Source organism: Eumetopias jubatus, unplaced genomic scaffold, assembly GCF_037043125.1.
Source record: "Eumetopias jubatus isolate StellerSeaLion01/CBP00866 unplaced genomic scaffold, mEumJub1_p1.0 scaffold_2, whole genome shotgun sequence".
Lineage (NCBI taxonomy): Eukaryota > Metazoa > Chordata > Mammalia > Carnivora > Otariidae > Eumetopias > Eumetopias jubatus.
In genome coordinates, this window is record NW_028274808.1 from 162,107,891 (window position 1) to 162,135,620 (window position 27,730).

At 37.0% G+C, this 27,730-nt stretch overlaps 1 protein-coding gene across 8 annotated transcripts; it reads right to left on the minus strand.

Annotated features, from left to right (window-relative positions):
- On the minus strand, positions 1 to 27,617 carry OCIAD1 (OCIA domain containing 1). Of its 8 annotated transcripts, none has more exons than XM_028100619.2 (9): positions 27,571 to 27,617; positions 25,998 to 26,060; positions 24,879 to 24,959; positions 16,334 to 16,387; positions 10,652 to 10,699; positions 8,995 to 9,130; positions 7,196 to 7,371; positions 2,703 to 2,855; positions 1 to 204 (listed from the first exon to the last, which is right to left on the minus strand). In XM_028100619.2, exons 2-9 carry the CDS (start codon positions 26,053 to 26,055, stop codon positions 167 to 169), a joined length of 744 nt encoding a protein of 247 aa, XP_027956420.2. In that variant the 5' UTR covers positions 26,056 to 26,060; positions 27,571 to 27,617; the 3' UTR covers positions 1 to 166. The 8 variants fall into 8 exon arrangements, 7 of the variants coding, with proteins under 7 accessions (XP_027956420.2, XP_027956415.2, XP_027956416.2 ...); XM_028100614.2 differs by lacking the exon at positions 27,571 to 27,617 and adding an exon at positions 27,391 to 27,564; XM_028100615.2 differs by lacking the exon at positions 27,571 to 27,617 and adding an exon at positions 27,197 to 27,367.
- Positions 27,618 to 27,730: the final 113 nt, after the last annotated feature.

The following is a 27,730-nucleotide window of genomic DNA, read 5'->3' on the forward strand; positions in this document are numbered from 1 at the left end:
TCTGTTTTTAAACATCATTTTAATAAGCCAAACCACAAGAACCCAGGTTCTAATTTTAAATGTGTTTATGAAGACTGCTGCTGAGCTCAAAGCATGCAGATATTCATGACCACCTAGATGAAGCTGGATATTGAAATGCCTTCAGTAGGTCCAATGATGCAATTTTTCACTCATCCCAAGTATCTCCATATTTGTTTACTTTGACTAGGAAAAAAGCACAAATAATTGATGATTCCAAATATTAACAAGTGAAAGATACTATTTTACGTTTGCTACTATGATGAAAATTATGTTTCTCTCTCATTTTCAATAAATGCACATGAGAGAAAGGGGCTAGCGAGACTTTTGTGAAGTGAAGGTTAGATATAAATAATGATGTACTCTATCAAAAACTTTACATCAATTATTTTATCCTCATAACAACCTTATAAACACAATCCCCATCTGAAGGGTGAGAAAACAGATTAGTAACTTGCCCAAGGTACAAGCCTAATAAAGCAAACAGAACCAAAATCTGAACACAAGTCTATTTAGATCCAAAGCATGGATACCTTTACAACTTACCATACTATATATATCATAGAACATACAAAAAAATTACCAGGAAATAAAGAATAATAACAAACATTTGAATTTTGTTTTTCACAAAAAAATATAGTAACAGAAATGATCAAGTCTTCAGGTTGTGGTTAATTCATTCTTCTCCCCCATGAGCTGTAATACTATACAAGAAGGAAATGGTTTCCAATATTCCTGCATTTTACATGAAATTACATTTTGAAATAAGCTCCTCTGTCTTATCTACTCTTTTACTTTCAGCCTCTCTTCTACATGGCCTTCATCTGTGGATCACAACTCTTCAGAAGACTCAAGTATTCATAATGTAAAGGAGCAGTTATCAAAGTACGGACTAGGGACCCCTTCCACGAGAGTCTTTCAAGGGAGTCTGTTTAAGTCAAACTATTTTATTATTATACTAAGATATTATATACCTTTTCCCTCATATTTTGCCTTTTCCCCTAGCTTTCATTCCCTCATGAATATAAGACAGTCTTCTAGAAGCTATATGATGTGTGGTGCCATCATACCCTGATGCCTGATAATATGCTTTTGAAATTTATCAGTCTTAATTTCTAATTTAGGTAAATATCAACAAACATAACCTACACAAACTGAAGCTGAAAACTTAAGTGATACTTTCTGACCAAGTGAATCTACACTGTACTAATGTCAAATTTTTTGTCTAGATTCTAAAATAGAACATTCTAAAAAATCACCCAAACTATAACAGTTTTTCTTTAAGTTATATAAAGCATGCACAAAAAAATCAGCTTTCTTTTTACAAAGAAAAAAGTTATTTCACATACTGTGTCATGTAACAGAACCTCAAGATTGTTCAGTCAAAACCACAAATGTCAAAATCCAGCATGTGCCAAAGATCTACCTAATTTCCTTTTGTTAACCTTTATTATTGAGGCCCAACCAAAACACTTCATATTTGATACATCAGTGCATACTACACTGTGCAGACATATAACAGAAAAGCTTACAAAAATGAGAGAAATGCTACTGCCTGCCCTCATGGAGCTTACAGTCTAAATCCTCAAATTAATTACTGGAACAAAGTACCAGTAAGTCTTTATATATTATAAAATAATGGCCACTGAATGCAAAATGTTTATGCTAAAGGTTTTCTTCTAATGACAAACATTAACAAGTATTTTTTATTACAAATCTATTTGAAAGCTGGATTTTCTTACATTAACAATATGACAGCAATAATATCCATGACTATTATGAAAACAGAATTCTAAATGAAGCAACCACTAACAATTAGAAATAAAATTGGTTCTAAAAGAACAATCATAAAAAATACTCAAAATTTTTGTATTTTTGCATTCTTTGTGGCATAGGACTCTCAAGAAGGTACCAAGGACCTCTTCCTTCTCTTTTTTTTAAGTAATAAATAGAAAACCTTAAAACAATGACACTAAAATTCTTCAAAAAAGACGTCATAAAATTCTACACTGAAATAGGTACAAACTCCTGCTCAAAATGCCTTCTTCCATCAGGGGTAAACTTCTGTGTCAGAAAATTTACTTTGGGTAATGTATAGCTGTTCCAAAAGGAATGAAAACAAGCTGTGACTTTTAAATTTATAATTACAGAGCAAAAGTACTGTTGAAAAAAAGGTCAAACTCCTCTTTTGGAAGTGCCCTAAAAGCTGGTTTATAAAGCATATAACTTCTATTTCAATTTCACAAAACATAAGAAAATCAATTTCATTCCTCAATCGTGATCCTCTCATTCTGCTTAAAGTGTCATTACAGCCCGTTGCAACCAGACTTGGTTTTAGGCATTTGATGCATCATTTAAAAAACACTTATTAAAAGTCCCAAGGTGATTTCTGATAAGAGAAAACATTCAAATGGATTTATAATTTCTACAACGTTTTAAAACTAATCTCACTGTTTTAATTCATACCACTATTTGGACTTTATTATTTTCTAACACAAAACGGTCTTTGGAACACCTTAGAAAAGGAAAAACTAGTAACTGTGACAGAATTATTCTTTTAAAAAAATGTTATTTTGGTTAATTGCTTGCAGAACTAAATCACATATTAGTATAGTTAATATTTTTAAATAATGCTGCAGTTTCTGATCCTAAAGAGTAAAGTGATTCAGACTAAACTATCATACCTTCTTTTTTGGGCATTCTTTCCTGCATAGGCCTGACTGAGGGGTCAGTCTTATGTGTTAAAGTTACTTCATATGACTCTCTGTTCTTATTCCTTAATTCCTCATACGTAATATTTTTTCTCTTAGGACTTTCTTCAGGGTTGGGATCAGGTCCTAAAACAACAAACAGTTAATAAATGGTGATAAAAGGATTTGAATAAATCCAAAGCAACTAAATTTTCTAAATGCTTCTTACCTATAATAGAAACAGAATAAAGTAAAAAGTCAAATAACCACCATTCCAAAAGTACTATATTTTCCCCAAGATAATTACAAAATGAAAACTGACTTTCCCTCTTACACTTTTAAGCTTTTATTTCTAAAATTTAAAATCAACATAAAAAAATTAAAAAGTAACTATGGCCAGAAGAATGGATATCATAATATATACCAGTGTAATTTATACTCACTAAAATATTAGTGTTTTACTGGAAAATTATTCACACTGTTTTGTAATTAAAAAGAAGTATATCCTACTAGTAGCAACTGAACAAAATTTGACATCGTATATATTTTACTTAGTAATATTTCCATAGTTGAATGTTCCTATAACCAGAGTCTATATGTGAACAACTATTAAAAAAAAAATGTGCCACCTTTATACGTAAACAGAAACACTTGGAAATAGCTGTTGAAAAGTATAAAATATAGCCTTCAATCACCGTATGCATCATTTTTACTTAGGTCTAATGGAGCAATACTGAGGCAGAAAAAAGTGGCAACGATAATTTTGACCAGCCTTTAATCTTTACCTCTCCCAAAGAAAGTCAAAGTAGCAATATGTATCATCAAAGAGTTAAATACTGATGTAAAAATAAGGAAGTGGTTACTCTTACTATTAGATGACAGGAGCAACTATTAAACATAGTTTACAAAATGTATAACCAGCAAAAAAAGTCATATAAACATTTTAAAAGAAATGAACTAATGCTAACATAACATTCAATCAACAACTACTTAACTTAGAAAGTCTTACACCCCACTCCAAAAGTAGTAGTTTTCAAAGAGGTTCTTATATACAAATTGGATACATCACTTTATTAATATAATCATTATCAATTAAGATAATTTTTTTAAAAGCAGTTTTTGTAAGTGGTATTTTGGAATTCTACAGTAAGGTCCCAGTGAATAATCAGAATTTTCAAATCAACATAACTACAACTTTAAATGTTTTCAAGCATAACCTTTTATTTCACTACAAAGTATACTGCACTGATACAAAGCAAAAGGCTTTAAATATTAATTTGAATATTAATACTGTTCTTGAAAACTAAGCTTTTGCTAAAAAAGAATGCAAAGAAAAATATTATAACCTTATACTGGGTTTAAAAAGCACTCACATTTCATTATTAATGAGTAATTATTAAACTCATTTCCCTTTACCATAAATGATATTTTTAAAATTCTGAAGGAGACAGTGTATACCAGATTATTAGTTAGGAACCCTAAATTCTCATTCCCACTTTGCCAACAATCTGAATATCCTTGGGCAAATCACTAAACTTCTTTGAATCTTGGTTTTCTCAGTTGTGAAATACAGACATTTAACTAGATGATCTATCTTTAAAGTTCCTTCCAGGTCTAATACTTTTTCTCACTGAAAAGAAAATACTTCTTTGTTCCAAAATTCTGTGACAAATAATGGAAACATAAATCAGAAGATTAGGGAGAATTTTTTCCACTTATAAAGCCCAATGAAAATATTCTGCATTGTGTAGGGAGAGCATGATTTACTACTTTGGGAAGGTTATAAAGAGCTGGAAGGAATAAAATATAAAACAGCAATGACTTAAATCTAACTGTAATACACTATCTATAAGTCTAACAGCAATGAAAGAGTACTTTCTACTTTGAAAGATTAATAACTCTTTCAATTCCTAGTAAAAGAAAGCAGAACCAAATAGGGCAAACAGGACTTTAACAAAAGGAGAGAACGTCCTGGTGAGGGGGGACAGCAGCTAGGGCAAAGCAGAGGCCACAACTGGCCCACGTGGAGAGTAGTCAAAGAGTGGCAAGCTTGATTTAGAGAAGGGACTGAGAAAGCAGAGCAATGGATGGATAGATGGCTGCACCTCAAGGACATAAAATATATTAAAATATGGGCCTTGCTGTAGTCTGTGGGCAGATACCAAAGGGCTTTTTTTGTCTGTCTGCTGTTATTTGGAAAAGGAATTGTACAACATAGCATGGAATTTTTTTTCTTTTTTTAAAGATTCTATTTATATTTGGCAGAGAGAGACATAGCGAGAGAGGGAACACAAGCAGGGGGAGTGGGAGAGGAAGAAGCAAGCTTCTCGCTGAGCAGGGAGCCCGATGCGGGGCTCGATCCCAGGACACTGGGATCATGACCTGAGCCAAAGGCAGACACTTAACGAATGAGTCACCCAGGCGCCCCAGCATGGAATTTTCTAATGCAAATGGAAGGAAGGATGAAAGTCATTACAAGGAAAGAAGTCATGCATGGCCAGAATACAAGTAGAATGGATCTGAACTTGAGAGGCTAGGAAAATGAGAGATGCAGTGAGAACTAAGAAGAGATGCCTTTGAAGATAAATACTTAACCACTCTCTCCTAACCTGCCCACCTCCTTCCCTCTCTGACTACTTGGGAGGTCTTTGTTTCCAAACATTGGGGGGGGTGTGGAGTCAAGACTCTCAACACCTTTCATCCACTTAAGAATGTCTTTAATTATTTTAACTTCCATTCGCTCCTGTTTCTTCTTTTCCAAAATGTTAATACTCACCGCCCCCACCCCAACTTGCTCTAAAGCAATGCTGTCCAGTATCACTTTCTGTAAGGATGAGAATGTTTTGTATTTGCACATTCCAACAGAGTAGCCACTAGCACACGCGGCTACTGAACAAGTGAAATGCTACAAAGAAACTGAGGAACTGAATTTTCAATGATTTAATTTTAATTAATTTAAATGGCCACAAATACAGTTAGTGGCTACTTTATGTTCTAACCTACCTAGAAACCCTTCTACAACCTCTGCAACATTACTTGACCTATAATCAACTTCTCCCCTTCCCACTGTTTCCCCTCCCTCCCTTTAACCTACACATAGATCCAAATCTCTCCCATCTCAAGCAACAAAAATGTTCCTTTAACCTTATTTGTTTCTCATAGTTACTGGCTTATGGTATTTACATTAAAGCAAACGTTTTCAAAGAATACTCTATCCAAAATCCCTTATCTAAAACTGTGTAGTCAGAAATGTTTCAAAATTCAGTTTCTCAGATTTTAGAAAGATGTCATAGTATATAGCTCGTTAATATATTACTTAATATAAAAAATGTATTACTTAATATCATACATTCGGAGGTTTGAAGAAGCAGTGCATAAGCAAACAATATTCTGTACAACAAAATGCAGGAAAAATCATATTAAGATTATAAATAGACTATGCCAGTTTAGGTCTCAGAGTGTGAAAGGAGTTAAGTCAGATTTCATCACCAGTTTAACTATAAAAAAAGCTTTGTAGGGATAGCTGACTGGCTCAATCGGTAAGGGTGTGTGACTCTTGATCCTGGGGTCATGCAGTCAAGCCCATGTCAGAAAAATTGGTAATAAAAAAAATTTTTTAAATAAAGCTTTGTGGTTATCAAAGTTTTTTTGGATTTTAGGGTTTTTAGATAAGGAACTGCAAACCTGTACTTCCTAATTCTTCACTTTTCACCACAAATTAGATTGAAAAAATGAAAGAAGGAAATGAGCAACTGTTAAGAGCCTATGACTTGTAAGGCATTACCTCTGATTATTTCATCTCATTCCCAAAGTTCTTTAAGAGAGGTATTATCTCCATCACAGAGATCAAGAAGCTGAAGGGATCACAAAGTTACTTGCCTAAAGTCACATAGCTAGCAAATGTCAATCATTCAAATCCAGGCCTTAATCCAAAGTTGGTGTTGTTTCACTTACATTCTGCGATCTTCAAAGCTAGTATTTACACAAACTTCACAAAGCATTTTCACATGGATTTTCTCACTTGACAAGAGTTCTGTAAGGCAGGTAATTATTATTTTTCTCACATTACAGACAAAGAAGCTGAAAGCCTTTAAGACCAGCCTAACAAGTGTAACCTCTCTGAAGCCTCCCCGTGGCCCAATTTACCACTTCTTTGCAATGATCACTAAACTTTTAGTATTTTTGATTAATGGGATATATTAGTAATTTTTCCTTCTATTTCTGTATCTTCTAACAGTCTAAGGGAGTTTCTCAAGGACAAGAACCAGGTCTTATTCATCTCTACTTCTTCCATACCTAGCTGAGTGCCTGACACCTACTGGACGTCAAAAAATGTTGAATGAATGAAGAAACAGATGAACAAACATGCTGAGTGTAGGCTGATGGTGGAACATACAGGTGATATCCAGCAGAAAAGGTCATCAAATAAAGTTTATACATACGTTGGACCATATAATGCTGAAACTCATTTCAAGAGAAGTTTCTACCTTGGGCAATATGATCAGTAATACCAGTGGGAGTAGATTCATTCATAGAAGCACTAAATGGAATTGGCTCATAATGAGGAAGCATCTCTTTTTCTATGTTGTCTGCGGCTGGAGACGTCACAAAAGATGAATGACCACCCAAATTTGAGTCATATTTTGACTTCTGAGAATAGTGCCTGTAAATCATATTGCATAAGAAATACAAATTATTGCCTACACCCTAAAAAAAATGTGTTACGGTATGAAAACTAGTTATCTTACTTTCTAAAGGAATGATGTAATTTTTACATGGTTATCTAGAACAGTAAAATGAAGTCTGTCCCTCTCTGCCACAAAAACCTTAAAAATAAGTTTTAACCCATTTATGCAACTTAAAAACAACCACTCTTAATACAGAAATGTGTATCTAATTTTCTAATTCCTAAACTTCATATTTTTTTTAAAAAATTATTTACTTGAGAGAGAGAATGTGTGCAAGGGGGTGGGGGGAGGGGCGGAGGGAGGAAGAGAATCTCTAATCTCATCTCCCCACTGAACATGGATCCCAAAGCAGGGCTCAATCTCATGACCCTGAGATCATGACCTGAGCCGAAATCAAGAATCGGCTGCTTATCCAACTGAGTCATCCAGGCGCCCCACTTCAGAGATCATTTTAACATGTTTAACGTCCTCAGAGGGGTGCCTAGGTGGCTCAGTCGGTTAACCATCTGACTCTTGGTTTTGGCTCAGGGCATGATCTCAGTCAGGGCCATGGAATTGAGCCCCATGCCTGAGATTCTTTCCCCCTCCCTCTCCCCTACCCCTCTGCTCCTAGCCCCGCTCGCTGGCACACACTCTAAAATAAATAAATAAATAAAATCTAAAAAAAAGGTCCTTGGAAAGAAAAAAGTATTTCAAATCAGAAAGTATGTCCAGTTCCCACATTAAGGGAAGTTACTTCCACAGCTAGCAGGCCGTAAACACTATTTTGCTAAAGCAAATATATAAGTAATACTACTAGCTTTTGTGGGGTTTACCATTTATAACAATATATCTATTAAATCTACTAAATTACATTATTACTTATCTACCTACCCGGATGGACAGATTCATTTATTTATACTTACATAATTAAAATAAAAATTTGGAGAATATACTTAAAATAAGGATTAAAAAGTTGAAATTTAAGAGATGGGACTGATAAAATTTGGGAATTCAAAAGAAAAGTCCAAAATATAGTACTCAAAGGCATTTGCCAAAATAAAATCCTTTATTCTGGTATAAGCACTCCTAACAGGATGCTACTCTTTATTGAAAACAAAAGTAGGAAGCTGCCTGTGTGGCTCAGTCGGTTAAGCATCTGCCTTCAGCTCAGGTCATGATCGAGCCCTGTGTCGGGCTCCCTGCTCAGCCAGGAGCCTACTTTTCCCTCTCCCTGCACCCAGCTCGTGCTCTCTCTCTCTCAAATAAATACATAAAATCTTAAAAATGAATAAATAAATAAAAATAAAACAAAGGTAGGAGTGCCTGGCTTGCTCAGAACATAGCAGCTTTTGATCTTGGGATCCTGAATTCAAGCCCCAAGTTGTGGGAAGAATTTACTCAAATAAATAAATACAAATAAATAAAAATAAAACAAAGGGAGACATATTTTACTCCACTTTTTAAAACAAAATAACTTTAGCTTGTTGCAAAACGGAAAGTTTTGCAACAGTCCCTCAGGTTACAGAATGTTTCATGCCCTGAATTATAGCAATATCCAGTTACAATTTTTTTAGCTAAAATTAAAAGTCTTCAATAAAAATCAGAATTTGGCCTACCCAGATAGTGAAGATCGCCGTGCCTGTCCTGAGCGTAAAGCTTCTCCCAGAGGGGAATTCTCAAGATTTCTGAATTTCTCTTGGCAAGTTTTCACGTAAGAAAGCTTTCCAGCAAAGTATCCCATGATACAAGCAACTTATTTGTAAAAACAAACAAAAAATGTGACTCAGTGTGCCCATTTAAATAAAAATCTCTTAAAAGATGTTTTTAAGAAATGTGTTCCTAAATAGGTCTTTATAATAAAGGGAAAACTGATGATTTCTTGAAATAATGGCAAAAGATAACCACATTAAATCAGATTCAAAGTACACATAAAGATTCTGTAGATATAATTCACTCTCACAAAATAAAATAATCCAAAATAAAACTGCTCCATGATATATAAATTCCACTTTACTAATTATTAACATAGACAGGAAAGATGTGGTAAAGGAATTAAAAGAGTTCTAGCCTAGTCACAGAGATTTCAGGCCATTTCTTTTCCTGTAAAATGGGAATCATACTATTTGCCCAGCTAATTTCATAAGACTGTTTTTTAAAATTAGGTGCAACAACGACGTGGATGGAACTGGAGAGTGTTATGCTGAGCGAAATAAGTCAATCAGAGAAAGACATGTATCATATGACCTCACTGATATGAGGAATTCTTAATCTCAGGAAACAAACTGAGGGTTGCTGGAGTGGTGGGGGGTGGGAGGGATGGGGTGGCTGGGTGATAGACATTGGGGAGGGTATGTGCAATGGTGAGCACTGTGAATTGTGCCAAGACTGTGGAATCACAGGTCTGTACTTCTGAAACAAATAATACATTATATGTTAAAAAAAAAAAAAAAGATGATGATGATAGCAGAAGGGGAAGAATGAAGGGGGTGAAATCGGAGGGGGAGATGAACCATGAGAGAGGATGGACTCGGAAAAACAAACTGAGGGTTCTAGAGGGGAGGGGGGTGGGAGGATGGGTTAGCCTGGTGATGGGTATTAAAGAGGGCACGTTCTGCATGGAGCACTGGGTGTTATATGCAAACAATGAATCATGGAACACTACACCAAAAACTAATGATGTAATGTATGGTGATTAACATAATAAAAAAAAATTAGGTGCAACAAATTCCTTAAAATAATGAATTATGACATGGTACCTGAATGTGGCTACTGCTGCCTATGTGTTTATTTCCAATATATAAGAGAGGCTAACCTGGAAAGACTCATAAAAAGTCTCTGGTGCTCTTTTTTAAAGCAATTTAGCTTCTTTCCTATAAACCATACTATAATATGTAGCTAAATTATGCTTATTTACATTTTAACATGTAAAGAGATTTTTTAAAGTTAGACTTAATTTTAAAAGACATTTTACTTCCCTATATCTGGACAATTTTCTTTCCTCATAAACCAGAGTATTTTGAAATACTATGTATCTTTACAAATTATTTAAAAATAGTCGTTTTATTACATCATCAAAGAAAAAAATTCTCTTTCAAATAATTTGTAATTCTTAATGCTAACAATAAAATGCCCAAGTAGTTGACTAGTCCATTTAATGAAAAGCTTAAACAAGCTGGTCAAAACAAATAACGGTTATGAGTTAGACAAGACAAAACATTTGGGAAAAACTAATTACTTTACTTGGGTAAGAAAGCAAGTGTTGTCCATACTTACATATAAGTTTAGGGATGGAACCATATTTGGGATGACTTGAAAGGATTCCTATAGATAAAAAGAGTAGATATTTCAGAGTCAGACTGTGAGAGATAGACACATTTAGATAATTAAGATGTCTTATCTTTTATTAAAATAAAATAGGCTTGGGGTGCCTGGGTGGCTTAGCTGGTTAAGCGGCTGCCTTTGGCTCAGGTCAGCGCATCGGGCTCCTTGCTCAGCAGAGAGCCCGCTTCTCCCTCTCCCTCTGCCTGCCGCTCCCTCTGCTCTCTATCTCTGTGTCAAATAAATAAATAAAATCTTTTAAAAATAAGTAAATAAAAATAAAATAGGCTTATGCCAAGTTTATGCTAAAAGCTTATAAAAGGGGGTGCCTGGGTGGCTCAGTCGTTAAACGTCTGCCTTCGGCTCAGGTCATGATCCCAGTGTCCTGGGATTGAGCCCCACATCAGGCTCTCTGGTCCGTGGGAAGCCTGCTTCTCCCTCTCCCACTCCCCCTGCTTGTGTTCCTGCTCTCTCTGTCAAATAAATAAAATCTTTAAAAAAAATAAATAAAAGCACATAAGAAAATGACACAAATTACGGTAAAAAGTGCAAGAAAACTATTTCTGTGAGCTATATCTAGTCTCTTCTAATGTGAGACAAAAGTAGTAAAAAGTCTAGCAATGCAATATAAAAATATATTTCTCAGCAGCTTTGGGCAACCCACAAAGACAAAAGAAAAAATCAGTACAGGCTGTCTTTAAGTATTACCTGACTACATTAGCTCTTTCCATTACCTCAGTGAAGTCTAAAGCTACAGCTAATTAAAAGAGAACACCAAGTAAATTCAACATCAACAGAAATATGAAGAAAATCCAAGACTCTACAATCTATTAGGTGAATTTGGCAAGATCACTTGACACAAGGTCAATATACAAAAAGTAATAATAATAATAATAATTCCTGCATACCAGAAACAAAGTTTTTGAGAGATATAATTTATTATAGCACCCAAAAACATCAAAGACCCAGGAGCAATCTAATGAAAAATATGAAAGATCTGTACACTGAAAAGTACAAAACTTACTGAGAGAAATGAAAGCTAAGTGGAGGAATAATACATCCATGTCCATAAAAGGAAAGACTAAATACTGTCAGTATGACAATTCTCCACAAATTCATCTTTAAGTTCAATGCAATCCCAATTAAAAATCAAAGAAAGTATTCCTAAAAGTTGAAAAACTTATTCCAACTTATTCTAAAAATCATGTGGAAATACAAAGAGCTGAGAACCAAGGCAATATTGAAAAACAACAGAACTGAAAAACCGACTACCAACAAATATCGAGATCTACAATAAAGCTACAGTAATTAAGACTGTTCTAAGTGCAAGAACAGATAAACCCATCAAAACCAGAAGAGAGTCGAGAAACAGATCCACACATAGTCACTTATGACAAATGCAACACGGCATGCAGTGAACAAAGACAGTCCTTTCAAAATATGGTGCTGGGTCACCTTCATATCTGTAAGGGGGGAAAAATGTACCTTTACCCTACCTCATACAATACAAGCATACCTCAGAAATACTGCAGGTTCAGTTCAAGAGCATCACAATAAAGAAAGTCAAATGCATTTTTCTCTTTCCCAGTGCATACAGAAGTTAGGTTTATGCTATCCTGTATTAAACACGCAACACTGTCTAAAAAATAAAAACAATGTACATACATTAATTAAATACTTTACTGCTAAGAAATGCTAACCATCATCTGAGCTTTTAGAGAGTTGTAATCACTGATCACAGACCACCCTTACAAATATAGTAAGTAGAACATTTACTGCGAGAATTGCCAAAATGTGACACAGAGACACAAAGTGAACAAATGCTATTGAAAAAATGGCACCAATGCGACTTGTTCAAAGCATGGTTGCCATAAACCTTAAATTTGTAAAAATCGCACTATCTGTGAAGTGCGTTAAAGCGAAGCACAATAAAAAGAGATACACCTGTATTCAAAAACAATTCCAAATGACTTGAAAATTTCAGTATGAAAGAAAAAATAAAGCTTACAGAAAAAAGCGTAAGAGATTCTTCATGTCCTGTTAATAGACAAATATTTTAGAGCACAAAAAGCCTTCATCATAAAAAAATATGATAAATTTTACTCTATCATATTAAGAACTACAGTTAATCAGTGGGAAAAAAACAATACATAACATCTGACAAGAGACTCACTTCTAGAAGATATAGAAAACCCTCACGAAACCAAAAGATAAAGACAATCCAATGAAATATGGACAACAGACCTGAATAGACACTTCGCCAAAAAAGAATATATTCAAGTGAGCTATAAACAAAAGAAAAGGTCCTCAACTTCATTAGCCATTGGGGAAATGCAAATTAAAACCACAATCAGTATTACTGTTCACTCACCACAATGGCTAAAATTAAAAGGACATGAAAAGAGCAAGTGTTGGTGATAATGTGATACAAACAGAGCTCTACTAATAAATTGGTAGGAGAGTGTAAATTGGTCCAAACAATTTAGAAAGTTTGGCAGTATCCACCATAGCTAAAAATATACATAATCTATGACCCGGCAAAATGTCTACCAAAAGATGCTGTATTTATAGCAGAACCATTTGGAATAGTCAAAACTGGCAATTACTCAATTGCCAATGTACAACAGGATGGATAAACTGCTGTGGTATATTTACACAGCAGAAAACTATATGGAAACAAGAATATATAATCTATAATTACATGCAACAATGTGGATGAACCTAGTGATGTGCTAGAAAACCAGCTCTCCAAATAAAAAGCTGATTTGTAATGTCAGTCGATTTCCATGGAGAAAATACTTGCACCATGACCAATTCCAAGCTATCAATGTTTAAACACTGGCCTGCCAAGTTGTTGAAAATTGAACAGTCAGCTTTCTGGAAGTGGTACAAGCCAGTTCTAGCATACCACTGGATGAATCTTACAACGTTCAAAGAGGGTATACAAAAGAATACTTAATTGTAGGATTTCATGTATATGAAGTCTAAAAAGAGAACTAAGTTATGCTATTAGCTTTAGTTACACAACTGAAATGAGAAAAAGGAAGATGGTAACAATATCTACCTTCACTCAAAAGAACTGTTCCTTCATTCTATCACCAAATAGTTACAGACCACTTATATAGACACTACATACTAGAAAGTAGGAATATAACAGTAAACAAGATGTTCTCTTTAGCTCTCACAGAGTTATTACAGTTATAGCCTGTTTCCTAAGAGGAAGTAGCAAGAATAGAGGCAAATAGACTTGAAGGCTAATTTAATACTCCTGGCAACAGATGGTTGCATTAATTACAGTGGCAGTGCAGATGGAGGTAGAGAGTTTACAGAGATATTTAAGACATGGACGAGAATGAACATTCATTGGGTAAGGCAAATAAGGGGTAGAAGTTAAGGATAATGCCTCCGTTTCCTAGATGACGAGTGCTACCATTCAGACATGTGGACAACAGAAACTGGTCTGGAGGAAAATGAACTCAGTTTGGGTTAAGTCAGTTTGAAGAGTTTCTAAGGAGGGCCACTCAGGTGAAGATATGCAGAATATGATTCTGGAACAGATATGAAGGCTAGCAATAATTTTCATGGGGATTTAGAGCAATAAATGGTCCTGAAGCCCACATTATCACTGGGTAATAGTTTACACAGACTGAAGACTGAAAAGTCAAAGCAGAACTCTGAAGAACACAAGTGGAGGATGAAAACCCACATTAGAATATTAAGTACCAACAGCTTAATTTTTGTCTGTGTTATCTACCAAAAACAGTGTATAGTACTATTAGACACTCAGAAAACATGAAAAAATGGAGGAAGTGCCAGCGGCAGGAAAAAAACCAGAACAGGCTGTCATGGAAGCCAGTGGAAGAGAACGGTTTCAAAGACTGGTTAAAGTCATATAACCATCAAGAACACAAACTGCCCATCGAATTTAAGCAACAAAGAGGTTGTGTTGGTAATCTTTTAAAGTGTTGGCAAATGTCAGAACATATGCATAATCTTTTCACACAGATTGTAATGGGTTAAAAGGAGTAAAAAGTAAAGTGCTCATTCGTGAAGTCTGGCTTCAAATGCAAGACAGCTGGGAAGAGTTAGAAAGGGATATGAGGGAAGATTTTTCTTTTTCATGTTCTCAAGTTAGAACAGACCTGGGCATGTTTAAATGTTTAACAAGTAGTGATGGAGCAGCTAAGACTATGTTGAGTATGACACACTGTGGATGAAAGCATATACAAAATATTAGGCATTCTGATTAAATGCAAAATGTCTTGGTGGACTCTGAATTCCTTTTCTAAAGTCTTCCCAATTTCTTTTTTTGAGACTGACTTTATTAGAACACTGCACCCAAAACAAATCTTCAATACAACTAACAATAAAACCCTTTAATCCTGGGAAATAGTTAACATGAATAACGTATCATCAATATTTTTTTATATTTTTATTCCAAATTATCAAAACCCCAACAGTAACAACTCTGACAAAGTTTATTTAAACATTCTTCCATAAACTAGGTTAAATCACTTTCAGCAATTTTTTCTAAAAAATGTAGGGGCACCTGGGTGGCTCAGTTAGTTGTCTAACTCTTGGGTTTCCGTTCAGGTCATGATCTCAGGGTCATGAGATTAAGCCCCATGTTGGGCTCTACACTGGGCGTGGAGCCTGCCTAAGATTCTCTGTCTCCCTCTCCGAGCCTCTGCCCCTCCCCTCCACTCGCATGCACACACTCTCTCTAAAATAAATAAAATCTTTTAAAAAAATAATAAAAATAATTAAAAATGGATTACTGAATTCTACCGTTAAGGCTCCAGGATCAGACCTTACAGACAATTACAAAGGAACGCTTTGGAACAATATTATTGATCATGGTAGGACTTTTGCAAATGGAATCACAGAGGCATAGTGCCATTAATGAGAAATCAAATCATCACCAAATGGTGACTAAAAATCCAGGAAGATTTTAGCTGTAAGGAAAATTTGCCACCTCAGTTATAGGTTCTAACATTTTCAGTGGGATTCACCCTATCCATGAACAAGTCTATCATGATATATCTGCAACTAAAAAAAGGGAATTTTTGCTTCAGTTATGTGTGTAATTAGTTATGTAGGAGCAAGGCACTGTAATATTCACACCAATAGGATTTGGGACAGAAAGTGTCCCCAACCCCCTTACTTTAAGACAAAGCTCTGGTTTAAGGAGCTAGGGAGCTACTGATCTTTAAACCAGTGCATTTAAGAATCACCCCGAGCCTGTTAAAACAGATTCCTAGGCCCTACCTCAGAGACTGATTAAGGAGTTCTGGGATGGGGCCCATGAATTTGCATTTCTAACAAGATCCTAGGTAATAGTGATGATGGCCTTCCTAGACCAGGTTTTTTCCTCTACCTCCCTGCAAAACCTCTGTAGGTTTTTAGCTACTTTTTTGCTCTTGTAGATTGTTAATGTTGCTACAGTGTCAGAGGACATCAAATTCTCAAGTCAATATATCTGAGTCAGTGGGTCCATGGAGACATAACTCTGTTGTAGAAGTATATCAATGATCATGTTTAATATGATACATTATTATACTTTATCTAAAAATCAGGAAAACATAAAAACATAATGATATCCAAAATGCCAAATAAATGTGAAGTTTAAATATTTACCTTTACTAATTAATCCTTGAGTAATCAACATACTTGTTGCAGCCAAAGGAACAGCTAAAGGAGGAAAAAGAACTTGTCAACATCAACAAAAGGAAAAGATTTTGTCTGAGTTCATTAGGATAAATATGTGTATAACCATCTAGGAAGATCTTTTAAGAGAGATTTTTTTCCGGGTTGCCTGAGTGGCTCAGTTGGTTAAGCGTCTGCCTTTGGCTCAGGTCATGATCTCAGCGTCCTGGGATCAAGGCCCCACATTGGGCTCCCTGCTCAGCAGGGAGTCTGTTTCTCTCTCTGCCCCTCCCCGTTCATGCTTTTTCTCTCTCTCAAATAAATAAAATCTTAAAAAAAAAAAGAGAGAGATTTCTTCCATTTTTAAAAGCTGTATTACAGGGGCGCCTGGGTGGCTCAGATGGCTAAGCATCTGCCTTCGGCTCAGGTCACGATCCCAGGGTCCTTGGGCTCCTGGCTCAGCAGGGAGTCTGTTCTTCCCTCTCCCTCTGCCTCTCCCCCTGCTCATGCTCTCTCTCTCTGCATCTCTCTGTTTCAAATGAATAAATAAAATCTTGAAAAAAAGAAAACCTGTATTATATACAGTCAGTAGAAATATAAAAAAAATTTTAAATTTAAGAAAATATTACAAATATTAAACAATGTAATTCAAGAACCATCTAGATTTGGCTTTAAAAGAGCCATTCATTAATATCACCAATAAAGACAACATACTAAATAGCGACAAAAAGTCATTTCTGAATTAGAGTAAGGGGGAATTAATGAAGCAAGAATTATTATTACAAATATTAAGAGCCACTACTGAGTAATTACTAAATTCCATGGCCCATGCTAAATGCCTTATGTACATTTTCTCATTTACTTTTTACCATCTAAGACAGAGTTATTTTTTTAATTACTGCCCTTTCAAAGGTAAGAAAATTGAAACTCAGATGTTAAGCAATTTGTTCAAGGCCATACAGCTAATTCAATGGCAGTTCCAGATTCTAATTGTCTGATACTATATCTCAAGCTTTTAAGTTCTGTAGTACGCTGTATGACCAAAACATAAGAAATATTTGTCCACAATTATACGGTGACAGGGGCAAGAATACATAAGTATACATTTTAAATACTGAAGTTTCTTCTTCTAAACCAGTGAATTCCTAAAACTAAGTGAAAATATTACATAATGTTAACACTGTGTCAACTATACTTAATTTAAAAACTACATATATACGCATATTAACCCAGACTGAAAAATCCAAAGCTCTCCATCATAATCTCAAAGGAGCTCATAATTAAAAATCACTGTTTTTTACACCAGTACTGTCCAATAGAATTTTCTGTGATGATGGGACTAGTCTGTATCCATGTTTTCCAGTTAGGTAGTGTGCAGAAAAGATTTAAAATAGGAGCCCTGGGGCTGCTGTCCTTAAAAAGACCTCCTTACAAGGTCCTTGGCTAATGTGTGGGAACATGACTGGTAAATAGTTCCCTACAAATGATATAAAACTTGACCTGAATGATAAGTGGTTCACTGTGCCTAAACTGCTTACATAAATACAGCTTATGCTGAACACCTGCTTTCCTTCTTAGAGTCTGGAATTTGGTACTTGCTAGGCTGAGTGTATGTGACCAGCCCCCAGTAAAAACCCCAGGCAATGAGTCTCCATTTAGATTCCTTAGTGGGTAACACATCACTCACATTATCAGAATCCATAGCTGGAGAAATTTACCATGTCCTTTTGTGTGTGACCCTACTAGCAGAGGAGTCTTGGAAGCCTGTGCCTGGTATCCTCTGGACTTTACCCCACATTCCTTTCCTTTTGCGGATTTTGCTTTGTATCCTCTCTGCTATAAAGTATTTTAAATTTAAATAGCTACATGCAGCTGCTACACTGGACAGCACAGTTTTAGACCAGGGGTTGGGAATACTCTATTATAAAGACCCAGATGGTATGGGGCGCCTGGGAGGCTCAGTTGTTAAGCGTATGCCTTCGGCTCAGGTCATGATCCCAAGGCCCTGGGATCGAGCCCCACATCAGGCTCCCCACTCTGCGAGAAGCCTGCTTCTCCCTCTCCCACTCTCCCTGCTTGTGTTCCCTCTCTCACTGTGTCTCTCTGTCAAATAAATAAATAAAAAATCTTAAAAAAAAAAAAAAAAGACCCAGATGGTAAATCTTTTAGGTTTTGTGGGCCACAGGTCTGTCTCATCTACTCAATTGCCATTTTAAAGCAAAACCATTGAGACAGTAGTAAAAAAATGAACATAGATGTGTTCAAATAAAACTTTATGGATGCAAAAATATAAATTTCATGTAATTTTCAAATTAACAAAATATTATTCATTTGATTTTTTTCAACCATCTAAAAATAAAAATGTAGGGCGCCTGGGTGGCTCAGTTGGTTAAGCAATTGCCTTCGGCTCAGGTCATGATCCTGGAGTCCCGGGATTGAGTCCCACATCCCACATCGGGCTCCCTGCTCAGCAGGGAGTCTGCTTCTCCTTCTGATGCTCTTCCCTCTCGTGCTCTCATTCTCTCGCTCAAATAAGTAAATAAAATCTTTTAAAAAATAAATAAATAAATAATAAAAATGTAAAAGCTATTCTTAGCTCACAGCCATATAAAAACAGATTTGGCCCTTAGGCTATAGTTTGCTCAACTCTGGTCTAGACTCTATGAGCAATTCAAGAACTAAGGTAATTAAGACGTTCAAATTATTAGATATCTCATGATCAAAACCCATAATTTTGGAATAGGGTGGTTAGCTTTGCCATCAGACATAATCTGCAGAAACCCTAAGGTTTGAATACTTGGTCTACTACTTACGAATGGATTTTACTTTTGCTAGAAAAATGTTTCTTTAAGGTTGGTTGGTTAAAATACTTTATTACCATTTAAGATTTTTTGTTTTGTTTTTTAAGATTTTATTTATTTTTTGAGAGAAAGAGAGAGAAAGACACACAGCGAGAGAGGGAACACAAGCAGGGGGAGTGGGAGAGGGAGAAGCAGGCTTCCCGCGGAGCAAGGAGCCTGATGCGGGACTCTATTCCAGGACCCTGGGATCATGACCTGAGCCAAAGGCAGACGCTTAACAACTGAGCCACCGAGGCTTCTCTATCATTTAAAGTTTTTTAAAGGACAAGTGCCTTCTCGTTATAGCATCAGTGTAATTTATCATTTTTTCTCCGTCAGCTTGATTCAAGGATTGCAACATGAAGCACTGAAGAATCATACAAGGATAAAAAGTGTTGAGTCAGTGGGCCATGTCTACAATGGACAACGCTGTTCCCATGTCACTTTGTCCTTAGGCCAAGATGGTATAATACAGAGAGTAACAATTTGGTTAAGAAGATTCTAGTACTAGTTCTGCCATTCACTACTATGTCTTTATATAGTAGTGCTTTTCCTGCTTTATGGGATAATGGATTAGAATTGATGTCTGTCTCATGTATTGTGTCACAGTAAAAGAGAATGGTAAAACTGAACAGTCTATCTAGTCTTTAGTCTAACCAGAGTAAACTGATATTCAGAAAAAGTCAGTCATGTGCTTACAGATAGGGGCGCCTGGGTGGCTCACTTGGCTAAGTGGCTGCCTTCGGTTCAGGTTATGGTCCCAGGGTCCTGGGATGGAGCACCACGTCAGGCTCCTTGCTCAGCGGGAAAACGGTTTCTCCCTCTCCCTCTGCCCCTCCCCCCCCCTCATGCTCACTCTCTCTCGCTCTGCTAAGTAAAATCTTAAAAAAAAAAAAAGACAACAAAGGTAGATAGTTTATGGTAGAGCTGAGACTAAAACCCAAGTCTTCTGAGACCCCAGGGCCATGGGCTTTTCCACTGCGGTATGTGACTCCTATCTCAGAGTCTGTTAAATAATGTTTTTTTAGGCAAACCAGTAATACTGCTGACCAAAAGCTATTTTGCATTATGACCCCAGTACCAACCATATCCAATATGAAGACCCCTAAAATTCCTTACTCTTCTCTTACAATAACAAAATGCTACTTTAAATTCATAACTGTGTTCAACTGAAACTTATTTTGTTAATCACAGTAGCACTAATAGTCATATAATACAGACGGCTTAACACTTACAAAATAAATTGAATTAATCCCCATAATAATCCTATGAAATGAGTTAGAATCCCCATATAGCTAAGGAAACTGAGGCATACAGACATCAGGGGCTTGCCCAAAATCTGAAAGCTAAGTGATGGAGCTGGGATTTGGATCCAGACAGGCACCAAAGTCTACACTCATCAATCACTATACCGTCTCATCAGAAAACCAATAGTACAGCAGCACCTGGCTGGCTCAGTCAGTGGAGCGTGCAACTCTTGATCTTAAGGTTGTGGGTTCAAGCCCCATGTTGGGTGTAGAGATTACTTAAAAATAAAATTTAAGAAAAAAAAAAGAGAAAAAGAAAACCGCAGTACACACGTATATTATTCACAAAATCTATAAATGATGCATAAAACCAATATGAGGGTGCCTGGGTGGCTCAGATGGTTAAGCGTCTGCCTTCGGCTCAGGTCATGATCCCAGGGTCCTGGGATCGAGTCCCACATCGGGCTCCCTGCTTCTTGGGAGCCTGCTTCTCCCTCTGCTTCTCTCTCTCTCTCTCTCCGTCTCTCATGAATAAATAAAATCTTTAAAAAAAAAATAAAACCAATATGAATTCATATACCTTTTCAGTAATTCCAGAGGTTGAGAACTACTGTAATACTAGATGCCTTCACTACCTGTACGTATGGGCACAGATATAACCGCTTTGTGGTTGGCGCACAGGACCACGACTTCCAGAAACTGGAAATAAGATCCCTTCACAGTTGTATTTTAAAATTAAAAGAAAGTAAAGTAGAAATAAACAAGTTACCAATAAAGAGAATGAACCCTAGATCAAATCTAATTTTAAACCAAGACGAATATATTTAACACATCTAAAAAAATGTGTAAAAATTACCCTAGTAAGTACTTTTTCTACTCATTCCTACTTTCATCACACCTTTTTTAAAAATCAGTGGACAGGGCGCCTGGGTGGCTCAGTTGGTTAAGCGACTGCCTTCGGCTCAGGTCATGATCCTGGAGTCCCGGGATCGAGTCCCACATTGGGCTCCCTGCTCAGCAGGGAGTCTGCTTCTCCCTCTGACCCTCTTCCCTCTCGTGCTCTCTGTCTCTCATTCTCTCTCTCAAATAAATAAATAAAATCTTAAAAAAAAAAAAAAGTAAAAATCAGTGGATATAGGATGATACTCTCCAAAGTAACATGGATTCCATTAATCCATTTATATAAAGTTAACATCACATACTGCATATTAACATATGTAAACATGCACATCCTTATATGAAGATATGAATGTTAATGTACAAAATTTCCTAATACATGACTATTAGTTCTCCTGATAACTGTAGGCTGAACTGCCTATTGTCTGTGGTTACAGCCAAGGTTCTGTGTTTTCCATGTTTGATGTTACTGCAATATGCAACAGCTAGCCTGTTTTAAAAGTAATCATTACTTATTAGTATACTAATTTATTTAGTAATTTTCCAGTAATCCAGATATGATATACAACTAATAAGCTAGGTTTTAGCCTCTTTATTACATGCTTTCCAACTTGTGACTAATCTGGTTTTTTTTAAACATTTTATTTTTAAGTAATCTCTACACCCAACATGAAGCTCAAACTCACAACCCCAAGATCAAGAGTCACATGCTCTACAGGCTCCCCATGATTAATGTTTTAATACACAGAATTACTGAGGCTCCTACTATTCATATACTACACGTCCTACTTTTAATAATCAGGCATACGTGACTACTCTGCCTACTGATCACTTCTCTTCCATATTCTTTAGCATAATGCTGTTACAGCTATTTAGAATATTAAACCTATACAGCTTAAATTTATCAGCCAGAAATTAATCTAGGTATCATAGTATCTATGTGGCCATGAGCCCAACATTACAATGATCCCAAACCCCTATCCACCAGACTTGTCTTCTTAATTGTGTCAACAACAGACTTGAAAACAGAGATCATTTTGTCTATCCACTCTAGGCAAACCACAAAGATAAAATATCTGTTGCCAGAGTACAATTGAGTTCCCTGAGAAATTATTCCCAAACTATGAGCCATAAAAACTTTTTCAGGTCTCCGATCCACAATGACTACGGATATAAAGAATTATTCTCATCTGCAGAGGTGCATCATCATCTAATCCTTACTCAGGTTCTTTCTAGCTTGAAAGCTCTCTGAATATTTGAACTGAAGATAAAATGCACAAGACTGTATGAGAGCTCCTATTATCTTTTTGGTGTCTCTTGATCCTTTTACTACCACTTGCCTTACCCATGAGTGCCATACAAACTTTTGTCATGTATTCTACCATTCCTACATATTAACAGATATTATCAGTTTTATGCTTTTATTCCTACACTTAATTTCTTGAATTCACCAATACAACTATACTTCCAACCCCTATTTCTCACATAAACCTTTGCTTCTCTCTAGTTGCTTACAGATCTGCAATCAAATGTTGCACCAGGAAAGAGTGTCCAAACTAGTTTCCTCCTTCAAACAATAACTCCTGATTAAATATCTTTTAATCAGTAATGTCATTATTAGTCTATGATGGATATCTTGAAGTTAATACCCCTTATAGCAGGTTATTTAAAAATCCTTTATGTATCCTTTAAAAAAATCTTCCAGTGCCATCTCATCTTCCGTAATCCAAATAACACTACAATGACATCTCAAGGACTGCATGCCTGAGTTACTGCCAAAAGCTCGTAACAAACTTCACAAACATTAACTTCTCCTCATCCTTCTAACCCATCCTGCACACTGCTACCTAATCTTCCTTTTAAAAATTTGCAAACCAAGGGCGCCTGGGTGGCTTAGTTGTTAAGGGTCCGCCTTCGGCTCATGTCATGATCCCAGGTCCTGGGATCGAGCCCCGCATCACACTCCCTGCTCAGTGTAGAGCCTGCTTCTCCCTCTCCCACTCCCCCTGCTTGTGTTCCCTCTCCCGCTGTGTCTCTGTCAAATAAATAAATAAATAAAATTAAAAAAAAAATTGCAAACCCACCCTTTGGCCATAGAACTGAAACTATATAATGAACCAAACCTTTAACTTCTTGGTATTGGGTTTATTTTCTACCCCCAACAAAAGACCCCTATTCCAATCAATTCAGCCTCAAGGCTCCAGTAGAGACCAAGTTACTGTAGACTCTGCCTTTGCTCACTATTCCTTTCGTCTAAATGTTTCTCCAACCCCATTCTTCTTCATTTACCTCAAGTCCTATTAGTTAAGTCTCATTTGTTTGAAAATGTTTTTAGCTAAAATAACTCCCTTTTAAAAATTCCTACTGCCATTATGTACTTAATCTTTCTCCAAGTGTTTCCTGTGTTAGCTTTGTCTTGATTACAACAAAAAACTACTTTAGGACAAACGCTAGGTCTTATAACACTTATCTTCCAAGCACTGTAAGCATAAATGCCAGGCCGACTGATGAAAATGTACATCTTCTTTAATTACTTAAGTTGTCCCTTCCCTTTCTAAAATTCCATTCTGTTTTAGTTAGAATTACTTTATCTGAGGGGCACCTGGGTGGCTCAGTTGGTTAAGCGTCTGCCTTCGGCTCTGGTCATGATCCTAGGGTCCTGGGATCAAGCCCCATGACACCATGCCTCAGGTTTCCCCGCTCTGCACACATTCTCTTTCTCTCTCAAAAATACATAATATCTTAAAAAAAAAAAAAACTATTATGAAAGGACTGCAGTGACCAGATGAAGCAACTTCAGGACTCTGTTCAAAAGATTCTATTTTAGGGCACCTGGGTGGCTCAGTTGGTTAAGCGACTGCCTTCGGCTCAGGTCATGATCCTGGAGTCCCTGGATCGAGTCCCGCATCGGGCTCCCTCCTCAGCAGGGAGTCTGCTTCTCCCTCTGACCCTATCCCCTCTGATGTGCTCTCTCTCTCTCAAATAAATAAATAAAATCTTTAAAAAATAAAATAAAAAGATTCTATTTTATGCTGCTTTCAACATTCTCTGTATTTAAAAAATAAAATCTTCCATGTACGAGGTCTCTAGTTGCAAATCAGGAGCTAGTAGTGTAACAGTATTTCACAATAAGGTGGAAACTAACTAGGTTTTCTCATATAATAGAAATCTAACAGTTAAAATCACAAGCTTCTGTCTCAGACACACCTGGCTTCGAGTCCAGACATTACAACTTACCAGCTCATTTAACATCTCTAGACTTCAATTTCTTCATTTGTAAGATGAGGGTAATAGTTATCAATCTAATTGGGTTGTTTTTATATAATCCACATACACTCAGTAAATGCTAGCTGTTACTGTTACGAACAAAATTAATTCATGGTCTTGAATAAAGTTCTAGAAATCACTTTAAATATGTACAATTTGTTTCCCTTAATCAACTTCTTTTAGCAGTAACCACACTACACCAAGTGTACCAATTTCTTCTATACGAAGTCACAATAATTTCAGGTACTAAAGGTCAAATTTTGTTGACTAGAAAATTTAACTTACATCTGAACCAGAAGCTTTCATCATTGCACTCTGCAAAGACTCTTCTTTCTTCTTCTGTTGGAATGTAATCAGCCCCTATGTCTTTTTACCAAGGAAAATTGGCAAACATTAAAATGCCCATGGAAAAGCTAAGCCTAAAAATTTAATTCAGTCTAAACATTAACAAAACACAACCACTTTTTTTAAATGAATGAAACAAATGCCTTGTAAACTTTTTTTTTAATTTGAATTCAATTTATTTAACATATATTGTATTACTAGTTTCAGGGGTAGAATTTAGTGAGTCATGAGTTGCATGTAACACCCAGTGCTCGTAACATCAAGTGCCCTCCTAAATGCCCATCACCCAATTAGCCCATCCCTCCACCCACCTGCCCTCTAGCAATCCTCAGATTGTTCCCTATAGTTAAAAGAGTCTCGGGCGCCTGGGTGGCTCAGTTGGTTAAGTGACTGCCTACGGCTCAGGTCATGATCCAGGAGTCCCTGGATCGAGTCCCGCATCGGGCTCCCTGCTTGGCAGAGAGTCGGCTTCTCCCTCCGACCCTCCCCCCTCTCGTGTGCTCTCTCTCTCTCTCATTCTCCCTGTCTCAAATAAAAAAAAAAAAGTCTCTAAACAATGGGCTTGTAAACTTTTAGCAAACTGACTTCAAAGAGAAGTTAGTGCTACTATCTATTAGTCAGGACTGGCTACATAACGTGCTGGTCCAGCGCAAAATGAAAATCTGGGACCATTTATTCAAATTATTAAGAATTTCAAGATGGGGGTGCCTGGGTGGCACAGTCAATTAACTGTCTTGACTCTTGGTTTCAGCTCAGGTCATGATCTCAGGATCCTGGGATCTAGCCCAGGCTCAGCAGGAAGTCTGCTTGGGATTCTCTCTCCCTCTCCACCCTCCCCCATGCTCGCACATGTGCGCTCTCTCTCTCAAATAAATAAAAAATCTTAAAAAAAAAAAAAGGAATTTCAAGATGGCAACAGTAGATCATTAAACAGAGTGAGTCCCCTTGTGACTGCACAGGTCACACACCCCTGAAGCCAGTCCAGTTGCTGTTACTCAAGGCTGTGAGTGTTTCTACATATAAAGTGCTTCTAATTATAAATATGTAATTGATAGTTACGGGGAATTGGTCTTGGAACTTCTGCATTCGGCTCTCGAAAATCAGCCCTCCCATTCATTTTTCCTGCATCAAAAACATTTAAGTATTAGATATCATTAGACCAAAATCAATTAAGATATAGCACAGTAAAATCACTAGTCTACAGGGCAATCAAAGCAACAAATATATACTAATCACTACTACATCTGAAGTACCTGACATAATAAAAATAGTGACCTAAATAAAAAAAGCATCAGACCTATTAACTAATTTGGAATTGATTACTCATCTTAGGTCCCCTAACTGAAAAAGAATAGGTCCTTTATAATTATTTACCAACAGATTAAGTCAAATTAAGATATAAAATTTCAAACAAATAGACATATTTCTCCTCCTAAAGCTGGGTTATTTCACATTACCCTGTTTTTGTCCTTTCAGAAATATATGCACAAAGATTTTGATGATTTCCCAAAATAGAAGAGACATCTCAAAATTCATTTCTGGGCCTCCATTTTTTTTTTTTTAATGAAATAATCATCAGGAAACATACAACCTCTCCCACAAAGCAGTACTCCACAAAACTGAACAACAGAGACGTCATATCCTTCTCCCTGTGGTTAAAGCTAACAGCAAATTCCGTATCCTCCTAACTTTCCCTGCTCTCTATAGAGACTTAAAATATATGACTTAAAAATGAAAAATTTCAAGAATATACGTTTTTATTTATTTTTTAACCCATGTCTCAGGACTTAAGAGACCAACAGATTGGATACCTGCGTATTTCACAGAATGTTCACACAGGACCATCATTATTCCCATCTTAAAAAACATTTACATGAAAACATGAAAAGCCATACACGGTGATGATAGCAACTGAGGCCCTTCCATATTTCACTCAATAAACCATCACTGAGGGCCTACTATAGGTCAATCCCGTGGCTAGGAAAAAGAAATGGAAAGGATAAAATGAACTCATGGATGGAGCTTGCTAAATAGTCTACCTATATCCTAAAACAAAAAAATGAAACGCTATTTCCCGTAACTGCATCTTACTTAGAAACCCTAGCGACAGGGCGGACAAGACCTCTTCAGACAACACAATTTTAACCTCTTAATGGCACAGAAAAAAGCTCAACTGAACCCTCGTCGGCCTATGGCCGATTTACGCACTGCATCCCCGCAATACCCGCGTCTCCCACCTGCAACACCCCGGTACACACATTAGTCACCAAGTAATCACTCCCTCGCCTGCCCCAGGCACCCGCACTCGGGAGCCCGAGAGCCAGTAGGCGATCAGCCCACCCTCGCAGGAGGCAAAATGGCGGAAGGTGCAGAGTAGCGGCTGGCCGCACGGAGGTGGTGAGTGGGCAGGTGGGGGGGACGGAATGGAGACTCTTTGCGTCACCTCACCCACCTCCGGACGACAGCGGCGAGCGACGGCGCGGCGAGCCGGGGCGATCGGGGGCACAAGGCCTCGAGGGGACCCGAGAAGGGTCAAGAAAGAAAAAAAGCGCGCGGAAACCGGCAGCCGCGCGGCACTGCTGCGCAGTTGGGGGGTGGGGAGCAGACAGTCACTCGGCCTCCAAGAACTCACCCAAATACGGGCTCAAAATGACCGCGACCCGGAAGCACTGGCGACCTACGGAAGGAAATGACGTCCAGACCTCCCCGCGGAACCCAAAGGCGAGCGGACTCCGACTGGACGCCTGCGCCTACGCCTGTCTGCCCCGCCCTCCTCTGCCCGTCCCTCCTCC

Excerpts from the sequence above, each read along its gene's own strand:
- OCIAD1 (XM_028100619.2), bottom strand. The coding sequence starts at position 26,055 with ATGAATGGGAGGGCTGATTTTCGAGAGCCGAATGCAGAAGTTCCAAGA. Across the intron at positions 16,388-24,878 it reads TGAAAGCTTCTGGTTCAGAT|CTGTTCCTTTGGCTGCAACA; the intron begins GTAAGTTAAATT and ends TTCCTCCTTTAG. Across the intron at positions 9,131-10,651 it reads TTCCATCCCTAAACTTATAT|TTGCTTGTATCATGGGATAC; the intron begins GTAAGTATGGAC and ends TTTACAAATAAG.